The 13,445-nt window shown below is 51.4% G+C and overlaps 1 protein-coding gene across 1 annotated transcript in view; it reads right to left on the bottom strand.

Annotated features, from left to right (window-relative positions):
* Positions 1 to 351: 351 nt before the first annotated feature.
* ARID5A (AT rich interactive domain 5A (MRF1-like)) overlaps positions 352 to 13,445 on the bottom strand; it is a 13,912-nt gene continuing 818 nt past the window's right edge. Inside the window, exons 2-7 of the mRNA XM_006876625.1 lie at positions 5,916 to 6,031; positions 4,005 to 4,125; positions 3,673 to 3,725; positions 3,151 to 3,248; positions 2,059 to 2,218; positions 352 to 1,575 (exon numbers count right to left, since the gene is read on the bottom strand). Coding sequence (XP_006876687.1) covers positions 352 to 1,575; positions 2,059 to 2,218; positions 3,151 to 3,248; positions 3,673 to 3,725; positions 4,005 to 4,125; positions 5,916 to 6,031 — 1,772 coding nt within the window. The remainder of the gene's footprint in view (positions 1,576 to 2,058; positions 2,219 to 3,150; positions 3,249 to 3,672; positions 3,726 to 4,004; positions 4,126 to 5,915; positions 6,032 to 13,445) is intronic.

Below are 13,445 nucleotides of genomic sequence, written 5' to 3' on the forward strand. Positions count from 1 at the left end.
ACTGGTGTCTTTTTTATGGGATTCTAAGTGCTTGGAGTTGCCATCTGGCTCCTCAGACCCTCACCCTGCCCTTAGCCTCTGCTGTGGGCACTCCAGCTGGGAATCACCAGCCCTCTGCCACCTTCTCCCAAAGCCTCACAGCAATTGGGTCCCACTCCCAGGCAGGTTCTATTTCCTGGAGAGGCAAACCCAGTTTCCATTGCCTTCCTCTTTATGCTAGGGATCTGGTCCAGCGTGGGGCTCAGCCCAGCCATCCTGGGGAGAGGGCTCTAGCCCAGAATCCCCTGCAAGTGCCTGCCCTGTGCTGGGCAGTGCCAGAGGCTCCACAGCACAGCTTGCCATGACTGAGAACTACAGCTTGGTGTTGAGGTGGAAGAAGTGGGGCGCTGTGTAGGCTGTGGCAGGCGGCATGTGCCATGTGGATGAGGCTGGACAGAGTCTGTGACGAAGGGCACTGTCAAACGATGCACCAGGGAAGTGCATCAGGCCAGCAGCCATGGGTGAGGGGGCTGCAGTGGCCAGGAAGTGAGCCGGGAAGGCTGGGATGACCAGGGGACTGAAAGGGAGACTGGCCTGGCCCTTTAAGGGGTCTGAGGTGTTGGTGAAGTTCAGTGGGCAGCGCAGCATGGTGCCCCTGTAGGCCTCCTGGGGGGCAGGCCTCAGGGTTGGGTCCAACAGGCAGGAGACAGCCAAGCCTGGCCCTGTGGGCTTGACCCCACATTCTTTGGCATCCACCTCCTTGAGAAAGGGAGACACTGCCCGCAGTTTTTTGCCACCATGGGCAAAGCCCTCTTCTTCTAGCCTGCGCTTGCTGCTGAAGCCTGGGCTGCTGGGGAAGGTGGGTGGGGGCACAGGGCTCTCAGCAGGGACCTTGGCCATGGGGGACACCCAACAGGCTTTGGGTTTGGGATAGGGACTGTCCCTCCTGAAACCACCTTTGTGGAATGCAGAGGGGTGGCTGGCATTCCCACCCCATACCAGCTGGGACTCTGTAGCTGGCATTGCAGCCTCTTTGCCAAGTGGCCCCAGAAGCACCCCATCTTTAAGATTGGGGAAGAAGTTCCGAGGGTGCTGGCTTATAGGCTTCAGCACTTCATGGAAATAGCCCGTGAAAATGGGGGCTTCAGGGCAGGGGCCTCCCTGAGCGTCCTCCCTGAGGCTGCCTCCAGGGACCTGCAATCCCTCCTGAGGGCTCAGTGGGTGCCTTGAGTTCTCAGCAGGCCTGCTTGGGCTCCGGGGACTGTCCAGAGGACAAGCAGCCGGGGACTCGTGGAGTTCTGTGTCAGGGCTACCTGCCCCATGACGACAGCCCTCCTCCTGGCACTGCAAGGCCTCTGCCTTGCTCACCTGGGCCAGGAGCTTCTTCTTGGCCAGTGGTGACATGATGCCATGTGTCCCTTTGCAGTAGAAGCTGGACAGGAGCCGCTTGTAGGCCTCAGGGCAACAGTTGGCCCCTGCAAAGGGCAGAGTGGGAGCAGGGGATGGGCTCGTCTGTTCAGTGCTTTCCCTGGTAAGCTCCTGGCTGGGGAGCTGAGTGGGGTCAGCAGCATCTGTCTTGCTCTTTCCTGGCATCATCTAGAACAAGAAGGGACCATGCCTCAGAGCTGGGGGTTGCGCAGAGCCAGGCATCCTACTTGGGGACCTGTGGGGCAGTAAGGTCCTAGAGGGGTGCCCAGGGGCTACTGCGAATCCTCACAGTACCTTTACACAGAACTTTCAAAAGGCACCCTGTTTTCTGAGGAGCACAGCCCTGGAGAGGGGTGCAGGCTGGATTTAACACACCACTAGGAGTCCTGGTGTGGCACTGTGGGTTAATGAATGCGCCAGACTGCAACACCGTTTGAGCTGCAAGGTCGGCGGTTCAAGCTCACCAGCTGCTCCTCAGAAACCCTATACATGGTTGCTATGGGTCGGAACCGACTCGATGGCACTTAACAACAACAGTCCTCTCAAGTGAGGAATTGAATAACATGCACAATCATGGCGTGGCCTGCGAGTGGGTTCACAGCCAGGGCAGAGGCAGGGCAGCATGGCCCAGGGTCAGCGCTTGGTGCTCACCTGGTCCACCTGCTTCTCCTCCTTGGCCTTCTTTGGCCTCTCGGAGGTCCCATCATCTACCCGGAGCTCCTTGGACATCTTGTACTGCTTCCTGGGCTTGGAGGGGGGCAGTGGCTTGTCGTCCTCCCCCTTCAGGTGCCGCACGTATGGAAGGACCAGCCTGGTGAGGAGCAGGGCATGTCCACCACAGGGCCAAGGCTGGCAAGCACCCACCCACATATCTTTGCGGCTGTCTGGCCTCCCCTCAGGCTCCCAGTAAGTCTACCAGAACTCTCCCTCTTCTGACCCCAAAACTGTCCACTTCAACCACCAGGAATCCTGCAGCCATAACCAGGACAGGGAGGGCTCTGTGGCCACACACATCCTGCCTCTCTCCTGGCATTGTTGTTGTTGTTAAGTGCCGTGAGTCAGTTCCAATTCATAGCTACCCTGTATAAGGTTTGTGAACACCTAAGTTTATTCTGCGAACCTCAAGGTCGGCAGTTTGAAACTATGAGCTGTTCCACTGGAGAAAGATGAGGCTTTCTGCTCCTGTAAAGATCTGCAGCCTCAGAAACACTGTGAAGGGTCACTATGAGTTGGAACTGACTCCACGGTAGTTAACAACAAGAAGTATATTCTAAGGAGCTCTGGTAGCGTAGTGGTTATGAATTAGGCTGCTCATCTCAAGGTCAGCAACTCGAAACTACCAGCTGTTCCACGGGAGAAAGATGAGGTTTTCTGCTCCTATAAAGACTTACAGCCTTAGAAACCCTATGCAGGGTCGCTAAGAGTGAGCTCGACTCCAGGACACATAACTACCACCACCACCACCACCAAGTATATTCTGGGAGTCCTGATGTGGTGTTGTGGGTTAATACGCTGGACTGCAAGGTCGGTTTGAACCTCAAAGTTGGTGTTCATCAGCTGCTCCTCGGAAATCTATACTGGGTCGCTATGAGTCAGAGCCGATAAAAGCACTGGCACTTAACAACAACAACAACCCCATTCCCTCCACTGCTTTAAGCTCTGCCTAATGCAGAGATTGAACACCAGTGTCATGAATCCAGGAAGATTCCCAGTGGACGCCTCCACCCAGACCCCCAGCCGTACCTCTCATAGTGGCGGCGCGTGCACGTGGCCGCACTGGTGCTACCCGGGCTGCCTCCCAGCTCGTCGTACACGTTCTTCCAGAGGCGGCGGCCTGTCACCTGCAACATACATAAGTGGCAAGGCTAGTGGCGCCCCCTGGCGGCGGGGCCTCGCCATTCCAGTGGCACTTGGGTGTTGAGGTGCCGGTGAGACCAGGCAGAGAGCACAGTGTTTTCACAGCTGCTTCTCAGGCAGCAAGGGGCACAAGGGTAGGGGGATTGCCCAACAGCCATCCAGTTCACCCCACCTGGGCTGCCTGACTACTAGAGCACAGGGAAGGCAGAACATATGGGGGAACAGGAAAACCTGCTTTGAGCAGCAAAGTACTAGCAAGTAGGAGAGCAGAGGAAGGACAGAATTGGAGATCTGTGAGTTCAGCAGCCCGAGCTTGGCTCTTCCCAAAGTCTGCCCACCTCCAGGAGCCCCCCGCCTCCCCCTGCCAGAACATGCAGCCCAGTTAGGGCTTGGAGGTGCCTTCCTTACCAACTCATAGGCTCCCAGTTTCTCCACTGCCTTGTAGATCTTCCACAGGTTAACTGAAGAAAAGACAGGGCAAGATTTCAGTCTCTGTGAGTGGAGGCAGCAGCCACAGTGATCCAAGACCAGAGCACACATGGGCAGAGCCACTGCTGTGTATGGCAGCCCAAGGACCAGGGAAGGTGGACATCCAGCTCTGCCCCTCTGCCAACCCGGTGCCCAGGCTGGCGTGTCCTGGGTCATCAGAGTAAAGGTGCTTGCCCAACTCTGCAGTTGGTTCTCTGGGGTGGGGTTCCTTGCCGGGCCCACCCTCCCTGCTGCCCACCCCAGGGACGCACTCTGCTTGAAGCCGAGATGGGGCACCCTCTCGATGGGTGTGTGTCGCTCCTTCATGAACTTGTAGAGGCTGACCAGGAAGGCCTGTTCCTCCTCCCGCTCCCCGCCTGCCTCAGGGGAGTCCTGGGGAAAGAACAACAGGCATTGGGATGGACCCCCAGTCCAGGGGTGGCTGTGTACCCATCAGTTGTTGTTCTTGTGGTTAAGTGCTGTCGAGTTAGTTCTGACCCATACAGACCCTGTACAGGGTTTCCAAGGAGCAGTTGGTGAGCTTGCAGTTCAAACTGACATTGCGGTCTAGTGCATTAACTAGGGAGGAATGAAGTGCCTGGCCCCCAACCCCAGGTTCCCACGGGAAGCAGCAGGTTCTCAGCCCCCAGGCTATTGCTCTGGGCTGCAGTGATTGTTTCTGGAGTCAGAAGGTGTAGCTGTCTGCTACCAGTGTCCAAGGGCCCAGGCCTGAGCCATAGGTCTTCGGAGATAAAGACCTTACTGCCCAGAGAAGCTGGTAAGAGGTGACCACAGCATTCCTATACCTTCTATAAACACAGACCACGTCTTTATCTTGGCTCTTGTCTGTGTCTACATCTTAGCTCCTCTACCAGACTGTGAGTTCTTGGAGGGCAAGTTCGAACCTTACTCATGTTTATGCGGCCTCGTGCCTCCCAGCAGCCGCTACAAGCTGATGGAACGAAGGTGCTCAGTGCCAGCTGGGCCTCCATCCAGGGAGCCTCCATTGTGAGGCCTGCCTCTCCGACCCACCAGACTGCCCCTACTCGGGGTCTCAACTGCTATATTTCTCTCAGATGCACCAGACTTTTGGTTTCTGGTCTCAGAGGGGTAATTGTTAATGATGCTGTTCATCTAGCTTGTCGCTCAGGATAGTCATATATAGAAGCCCAAGGCCAGGATTCTGGCCCAAGAAAGGTTCCTTCTCTGAGAACAGACAGCATCCAGGTCTTTGCTGGGAAGGCCCCAAGCCCCAGAAGGCTATCAACCCACTCCTGGACCTAGAACAATGTCAAGCGTCATATGGCCCCAAAACATTTTGTTCAAATACTTTTAGTGTTTTTTAGTCTCATGTGTTACAGATGCAATTTGAACATACTGGATCAGCATCCTCTACAACTTGAGCTATGCTCCGAGGGAAGCTCTCTTACTACTACTCTGCAAGGGAAGTTGGCCTTCTCTCTCTCCTAGAAGTTCCAGACAAGCTGTTTAAAAGTTACTATTTACAATTTCTTTTCTCTCTGAATCAGGATTTGGCTCCAGGTTGTGGCTAATCTTCCCTGGATGCTGGGGCTGGTGGAGCCCTCAAACACCTGTCCAGTCCTACATGCATCAGAGCAGCATTCTCTGTCTCCCAGAGTGACTGTACATGCCAGTGATATACATTCGAATGGGTGGACATAAGCGTAGCTTCACATCAGACCTGTTGCCACAAGTTGATTATGACTCATAGTGACCCCACAGGACAGAATAGAATTACCCCATCGGGTTTCCAGGGTTGAAATCTTTACAGAGAGAGACAGCCACCTCTTTCTCCCATGGAACAGTAGCTAGGTTTGAACCCCCAACCTTTTGGTTGGCAGCCAAGCCCTTAACCACTGCACCACCAGGGGTCCTTTCTCACATCTGTTTTGTAGACCAGGATTCCATGTAAATCTTCATTTTTCAAATGAAGATTTAAAAAATCTTCCACAGGGGATGAGCTGTAGGAGTCCCAGACCCCAGCCACCTGAATGCTCCCCACCCCGCAAGCAAGCAGGTGGCCCTCCCTGGCTCTCAGGGGAGGTAGGGTTGCAATGCACTTCTTCCTAAGAGCTCAAAGAGTCTCCCAGTTCACCGGGAAGCTGAGCACAGACTGAGGGGAGGGCAGGAAGGAGGGTCTTGAGGGAAGTCTCCCAACTCACCTCCAGCAGGATAGGACTATCACTCCTGCTCTGCTCACCACAGAGTTTAGGGGACACAGGTGGGTCTTGGGGGTCATCCTCCTCTGACTGTTTCCTTTTCCCTTTGACAGGGGGTGCTGTAAAGAGAGGAACATTAGGGCAAAAGGGGGAGAGGGAAAGAGCATACGTGAGACACAGGTAGGGAGGGATAGGTGCTGAAGAGAGAGGCCTGGGGAGAGGTGGGCATCCTCCCATCCCAGCCTGTCCGAAGAGGCTCCTTCTACACTTTCCTCTATCCCTGTCCCTGGCTATACCCAGGCTGTCCTCCAAACACACATGAGGTCATGCTAGCTAGGACCACACTGTTTGCCTTCCTCTACACCTCCAATCCATCCTCGAACCTTGTCCTCCACGCTCCACACCTGCCTCTTAACTTTCCTCTTTGCCAGCCTTCTCTCCACATCTTTGCAGGAACCCTAAACCAACTTGGGGTCAAGTCAGAGGAGACTGGGGTTAGGGCTGTGGTGCTCTGGGAAATCTTGTCTCCAAAACCTGCTCCATTTGTTGGCAGCAGCTCAGTCTACCTGGGGAAGTTGCTGCAGAGCCCATCAAGGTAAGTGGGAAGTCGTTTCTCCAAGAGAATAAATGCCCATTTGTGAAGCATTGCCATTCCCCTGAGATCTACAGAATTCTGACTATCCCTGGAGTCCCTGGGTGTGCAAACAGTTAGTGCATTCAGCTGCTCACTAAAAAGGTTGAAGGCTCAAGTCCACCCTGGAAATTTCCTTCTAAAACAATCAACCAATGGAAACGCTATGGAATACAATTGTACTCTAACACACATGAGGTTGCCATGAGAAGGAGTCAGTCGACTTAATGACAACTAGTTTGTTTCGTATTTTTAGACTCCTCCCCCCAATGTTTACTAATCGGGCTGCGAACCACAAGGTCAGTAGTTCAAAACTACCAGCTGTTACGTGGGAGAAAGATGAGGCTTTCTGCTCCCGTAAAGATTTAAAGCCTTGGAAACCCTGTACAGGGTCGCTATGAGTCGGGACTGACTGCACAGCACATAACCACCAACCCTCCAATAAGAAGGACTGACAGAATGACAGCAACAATGGGGTGCAGGCAGGTCTGGACAGTGTTTCGTTTTGTCACTATGAATTGGAACCAACTGGACGGCACAACAGTTTCATTTTTTAATTATCCCCAGTCACTCCAGGAGCCCTGGGGTGGCACTGTGGATTAACACACTGGACTGCAAAGTTGGTTTGAACCACAAGGTCAGTGGTTCAAGCTGCTCCTCGGAAACCCTGTACAGGGTCGCTATGGGTCGAAACCAACTCAACAGCACTTAACAAGAACAATCAATTTATTAATCTAACCCTATACAGGGTTGCTATGAGTTCAGAATTTAACAACAATCAATCCAAATTGAGCCTTGGTGCTAAGTGGCTATAGTACCCAGCTGCTAATGAAAAGTTGGCAGTTTAATCCATAAGTGAGAGAAAGATGTGACAGTCTGTTTTCATGAAAGTTTATAGCCTGGAGTTTTACTCTACCCTAAGGACAAACAAATCTGTGTTGGAAGAAGTACAGCCAGAATGCTCCTTAAAAGCCAAGGTGGCCAGAGTTCATCTCTCATACTTTGGACATATCAAGAGGGAACAGTCCCTGGAGAAGGATATCATGCTAGGTAAAGTGGAGGATCAGTGAAAAAAAGAGGAAGACCCCCCAATGAGATGGATTGGTACAGTAGCAGCAGTAATGAGCTTAAGTGTAGCAGTGATTGTGAGGTTGGCGCAGGGCCATTCTGTTGTGCATAAGGCCACCATGAGTCGGTACAGCACCTCACAACAACAATAGGGTCACTGGTGTGGGAGTCCTGGTTGGGGCTATAAGATAAACACTTGACTGGCTAACCACAAATTCAGTGGCTCAAACCTAACAGCCACTCCTTGGAAATCCTGTACAGAGTCACTATGAATTGGAATCACCTCAACAACACCTAACAACAACAACAGGTCACCATGAGTTAGAATTAACTTGAAGGCAATTGTTTGTTTGTGTTTTCTTTTGGAATTAGGCCACGAGCCCTGGTGTTGCACTGGCCAACTGAAAGCTCAGCAGTTCAAACCCACAAGAGAAAGATGTGATAGTTTACTTCGGTAATGATTTACAGCCTTGGAAACCTTATGGGGCAGTTCTACTCTGTCACTCTTAGTCAGAATGAACTTGACCACAATGAGTTTGAATTAGACCACATTCTCCCACCACCTGACTAAGAATCCTGGTGACTCTTCAGGTTTCACCTAATAAGTCACTCCCAGGCCCCAGCTAGGTGCAGCATTCCTGCTCCTCTCTCACTGCCACCTTGACTGAACTGCCTGCTGGCCTGTCTATCTTGCTAACAACACTATGAGTTTCTGGGACATTGGTTCTCTGTGCCCACACAGGTGCCATGTAAATTAGAATAAAGGAGCCTCACAACAACCCTGCATAGTAGGCAAGGAGGAGCCACAATTTTGTTTTACTAAAAGGGAGCCAGGTATGCTGATGGTTGCAAAAATGCAGCCCCTCCACTACCGTAAACAAATGAGGGGAACTGCCAATATAAAGTGGTGACTTGCCTTGGGACACATTACAGTCTGGCAGTAGAGCTGAGACTAGGAACCCATGAGCTGAGACTAGGAACCCATGTCTTTGGACTACCGCCTTTTCTCTTTCCTTTATTTCTTTTCTTTTTGAGAATCTAATCTGAGCCTTTTCCATACGCCTGATTCTCTTCCGCTCAGGAAGTCCTCAGTGTTGGGAACCTGTGAGACTTCCCTTCCATGCCAGGCAGAGAAGAATCTCTTTAGGTCCGAGAAACCCATACAGACAAGACACACAAAGCAGGCAGGGCCCAGAAGCACGTGCTGTTAGAATTGTTGGCTACCAAATTGTCTCCCATTGAGTAGTTTATGTAAGTGCTGCTTATCTGTAACTAAACTAAATGTGACCATGCGAGTCCTCAGCGCTGTGTTCCTGTCTCTCTCTTGTGCATCCTCTCATTTAGTCCCAGGAGAAATACCATTTAAACCAAAGCCAGAGAGGTTCAGTTTCTGTCTCCCTGGTAGGCCAGGGCTCAAAATAAGACTGGTCTAACTGTGCTGGACTGCAAGGTCAATTTGAGCCACAAGGTTGGTGGTTCAAACCCACCAGTTGCTCCTTGGAAACCCTATACAGGGTCACTATGAGTTGAAACAGACTTGATGGCACTTAACAACAATAACAACAACAACAACAACAACAACAACAACAACAACACCCAGTCAGTGACCTTGTCACTACCGTGGCTGCTGTGGTTATCATTAACATTTTCAAAGTCTTAATGAAAAGTCCAAATATGATTAGAAGAGAAACTAATGCTTTTAAAGAGAAAGTGACTCCAGCCACCCTCTGACCATCTGAAGCCCAGCCCATTCTCCAGAATTCCTGTGTGCTGACAGGTGATCCTTGCAAACTGATGCCTTGCCAACCAAGTCTGGGTCTGACCCTGTGCTTCAGTCTTCCTTTCTTTGAAATGGGAGAGAAAGTCCCCTTGAGTCCTTGACAAACTGTCTAAATTTCTGGCGTCTTTCTGGCCACCAGAGCACATGCACCTAACTAGCAGTTCTCCTTTTCCTTCAGCCCCTTTCAAGCCTTTCTTCTCTCTTGGCTGCAATCCTCAGCATGTGACAGGGACCTCTAAGTCCTACTATAAACTTTCTGTGTTATTCTGCCAAGTCACTGCCTCTCTAAGCCTCAGAAGAAAAAAAAAGTGGTTGGTCCCGTGCATCTGGGGAAAACATTTGAAAAACACTAAGGTAAAAAAAGAGCTGATTTAAGGTCCTGGGTAGGGCCCCAGCATCAGAGTTTAAAGCTCCTCAGGGATGCTCTCAGTTGTAAGTCATTGAGTCAAAGGACCCATAGCCCTCCTTCCACTCTGTTGTGGAGTTTGTGAGCTTTGCCTAGGGCCATACTTAGGGAAAACTTCCTGGAGCTGGGCACTTGGGTTACCTGGAAAGCAGGTCACCAATCTGAGCTGTTTAACCCTGATGGGAAGGGGATTAGAGCTCTAAGCTTGAGCCACAAAGAGAAAACACTCTGTGTCTGTGAAGCCAAGTCCCCAGATGAACTCAGAATCCATTCTCTCCCATCCAGGGCAGGGCCTCCTGGGCCCCAGGCCTTAGGCGCCACTTCCGCAGTCTTCTTTCTCCAGTGTGCCCTCGGTCCTGGCCCTGGCTGCTCTCATTCTTCCCTCCCCAGGTCAGTCATAGATTAGGCTTCCAGGCAAATCGTCATCTTAAAAAAAGGTTCTGCTAACAATACTTTTGAAAGTTGCTGTGAGTGATGAGTGAGCCCATCTCCCACACACTCCAGATTCAGGGCCCCTCTCCGGATTCTGCAAGGAAGTGAAGGGGCGTAGGGACCTGGCCTTATCTAGACCAGGGATGACTGAAGCAGCCCATCGGCCACTTCAGTCGTGAGTGACTGCCATGCTACAAGCCTGCACTTTATATCCCCTTTTGCACAAGATCTCAGATGTCCTCTCTCTAGTATGGGGTGGGAGGGTGCAAGTGGTGGCTCAAAAACAACAAGAAAGAAAATAAAACTTCTGCTTTCCAAAACAATGTCATTTAACATCAACTTCTTCCATCCAGGAAATAATAATGACAAGGACAGTAGTTATTGTTTCATTGTTGACTTTGAACACACTAAGAGAAAAGGATCTAATCACATGTTTTCCTACTTCTTAGGTAGTCATCGGTCCTGTGAAGCTGTCCCTGCCCTACCAGACAACAAGCTGAAATCAGATGGATTGGGCAGAGTGGGAGATCAAACAGGGGGCTAGGTACCACATAGGTATATGCTTGCCAAGTTATTCCCTGCTTCTGCACCACAGTCTTGCCATTTGTAAGATAGGTGTGCTTGTCTCAAATGGGTTCAACATTCTAAGCAGGACAAAGCAAGAAATGCAGCCTTCTCACAAGACATAGCAGAGTAGAGTGCACGGGCCCACCCTCTGGACCCTTGTGAGATGTGAGGTCTGCCTGTCTGGCTCACTCCCACTGTGTCCCTACTGCCCAGAACAGTGCAGGGCACAGAGCAGGGGATCCTTGAACACTGACCAGAAGAATGCAGTATGAGATGAGACCCTGGATGCCCAGAGAGACTGGGACTATGACTATTAGACTATGACTAATCCAAAGCCACACAGTCTGACAGTGACTGAGTGTAAGCTAGAATCAGGCCTTGAACTGGGCGCTCTTCTCTCTCAGGTCCTCAGCTCCGCCCCACTCACCCTTGGTGTGATGGGAAGGACGCATAGCTTCCGTTCATGAAAAGTCACCCACTGAGAGCACTGTGTCAATTATGACCATAATAGTAACTGCAGCCTCAGTAACAACCAGTAGACACCACCCCACCCCCTCGCCTGAGGTTCTTGGCTTAAGTTTCCCTTAGTTTGAGCTGGAGCTCGAAACAAAGACTGCCTTTGAAGCGGGCTGTCCACTCTATAGCCCAGGAGCTGGCTGCCTGGCAGGAGTCTCTGCCTGGCACTCACTCCAGCAGGCTGGGTGGGGGTGGAGAACTGCCAAAGGTTGCGCTCCAGCCAGCACCGAGGACCCTGCCATAGCCCCACCTCAAGGACTCAGCTGGGTTGCCGGGGGTACAGGATCTGGGAGAACAGCTGGGGCCAAGTTGAGGGCCTTAAGTGAGTACAGAAAGGGGGAATGGGCACCAAATGTGAGACTGCTAACTCGCAAGTCCCACAGGGACTCCCTGTCCCTTGTTAGCCAAAACTGGGACATCCAAGAAGACCCTATTCAAGACAGGGTTCCTCCCGGTTCAGTCATGGCTGATGAAACTGAAACGGACCCAAATTTGTAAAATGTGGTTGAACTAGAACAGTAACTGGAATGGGAAAAATTACAGGGTGACACCCTGCTAGAAACTTAGTCTCTCTCTTAGAAAATAAGAGTAGCATGTGGTTGCATAGCAACCAAATCTCTTGAACAACAGAGTGGAAAATAACAGTGTCCAGCTCAAAGATGGAGACCAACTTCACTATTTTGAGTGTGTTGCTTTCCATAGTACTGGCAATAATAATCCAGTCTCCTGCAACAGGCTCCTCACAGAGCTCACTATGCCTCTTGCCAGTCTCCCATTCTAGGGCTTCAATACATAGTTTTTCCTGTTCCGGTTATCATTTCGCTTAATTCAAATTAAAAAAAAAATCAAGTCTGTTCTGGTTTTATTTTGTTGGCCATAATTGAACTGAGAAGTACTGGTTCAAAGCCTTGGATATTTAATAACAATAATAGCTCCCAACTATGGACCATTTCCTAGATCCCTACGAGCTTCCATTCTACCAATGGAAAAACCAGGCTCAGAAGCTTAAGTGACTTATTCAAGTCAGAGTGGAATGGGATGAAGGCTGCCTAACCTTGCGTGGGGCATTCCTTTGCCTTTCGGCTTGTTCCCCAACCCTCCTAGTGTCTTCCAAGGTGGTTCGGCAAGCCTGTGGGTCCTGATCTAAGCAGGAGTGTGGCTCAACCCTGACAAGTTTCCCACTTGGGAAACAGGAGATTGTGGGGAAAGCAGAGTGGGGCAGAATCTTGGAGGCATGCCTCTCATTCACTGCCTGATCAGGGTTGGCCTCTAAGCCTCAGCTTTTGGGACTGTAAATTCAAGATGTTAAATACCACAGAGTCATCTCAGATTGTATAGGGTTTCCAAGGGGCGGCTGGTGAGTTTGAACCACCAACCTTGCTATCCTACAGCGCTACACCAGGACTCCTGGTTGTTGTTTTTAGGTGTCGTGGGGTCCTTTCAACTCAGCAACCCTGTATAGGATGTCCGAGGAACAGCTGGTGAGTTTGAACCACCGACCTTGCAGTTAGAACCCAGCTTTCGACAGGACTCCTGATAGTTTGATTCTTTGAAGTCCTTTCTACCTCTGCCACTCCATATTATAGGTTTTGGCTGGTCCCTAGGACCTGGACAGAACTCTGGAGCTCTGCTTCAGGGATCCACCTAGCCACAGTCTCCCATTCCTCCTTAGCTGGAGGGTCAAGTGCAGGCACAGAGACATCAAGGCTCAACGGTTCACAACAGTGGAGCTCAGGCCAAGGAAGAAGCACCTGTTATCCATCATCCTCCTCCCAAGGTACCACAACTCGCCGGCTGTCAGCCCGGCAAACTCGCAGGCAGTGTCTCCAGATCTGCACCCTGAACCTGTTGGGATCAGCCTGCGAGGGCTATGCGCCCCTTACCCTGGTCCGGCGGCGTCCACTGGGCACTCTGAGGAGAGGCCGTGCCTGGTTGCGCCCCGCAGCTCCAGCTGACCAAGAAACCGAACGTCTCCTCTAGCAAGATCACAGCTCTCCCTTCTACCCTTCCCTCCCCTCAGTACGACTCTCTTTCCTGGGTCGTCACTCTGCCCTTTCAGGATTCCCGAGGGAAAAGAAGAGGAAACAGAAACGAAAAAACTAGAGGAAAGGAAAGGAAAGTGGGACGCTACTT

The sequence above is a fragment of the Chrysochloris asiatica genome, unplaced genomic scaffold (assembly GCF_000296735.1).
Source record: "Chrysochloris asiatica unplaced genomic scaffold, ChrAsi1.0 scaffold00395, whole genome shotgun sequence".
NCBI classification, from domain to species: domain Eukaryota; kingdom Metazoa; phylum Chordata; class Mammalia; order Afrosoricida; family Chrysochloridae; genus Chrysochloris; species Chrysochloris asiatica.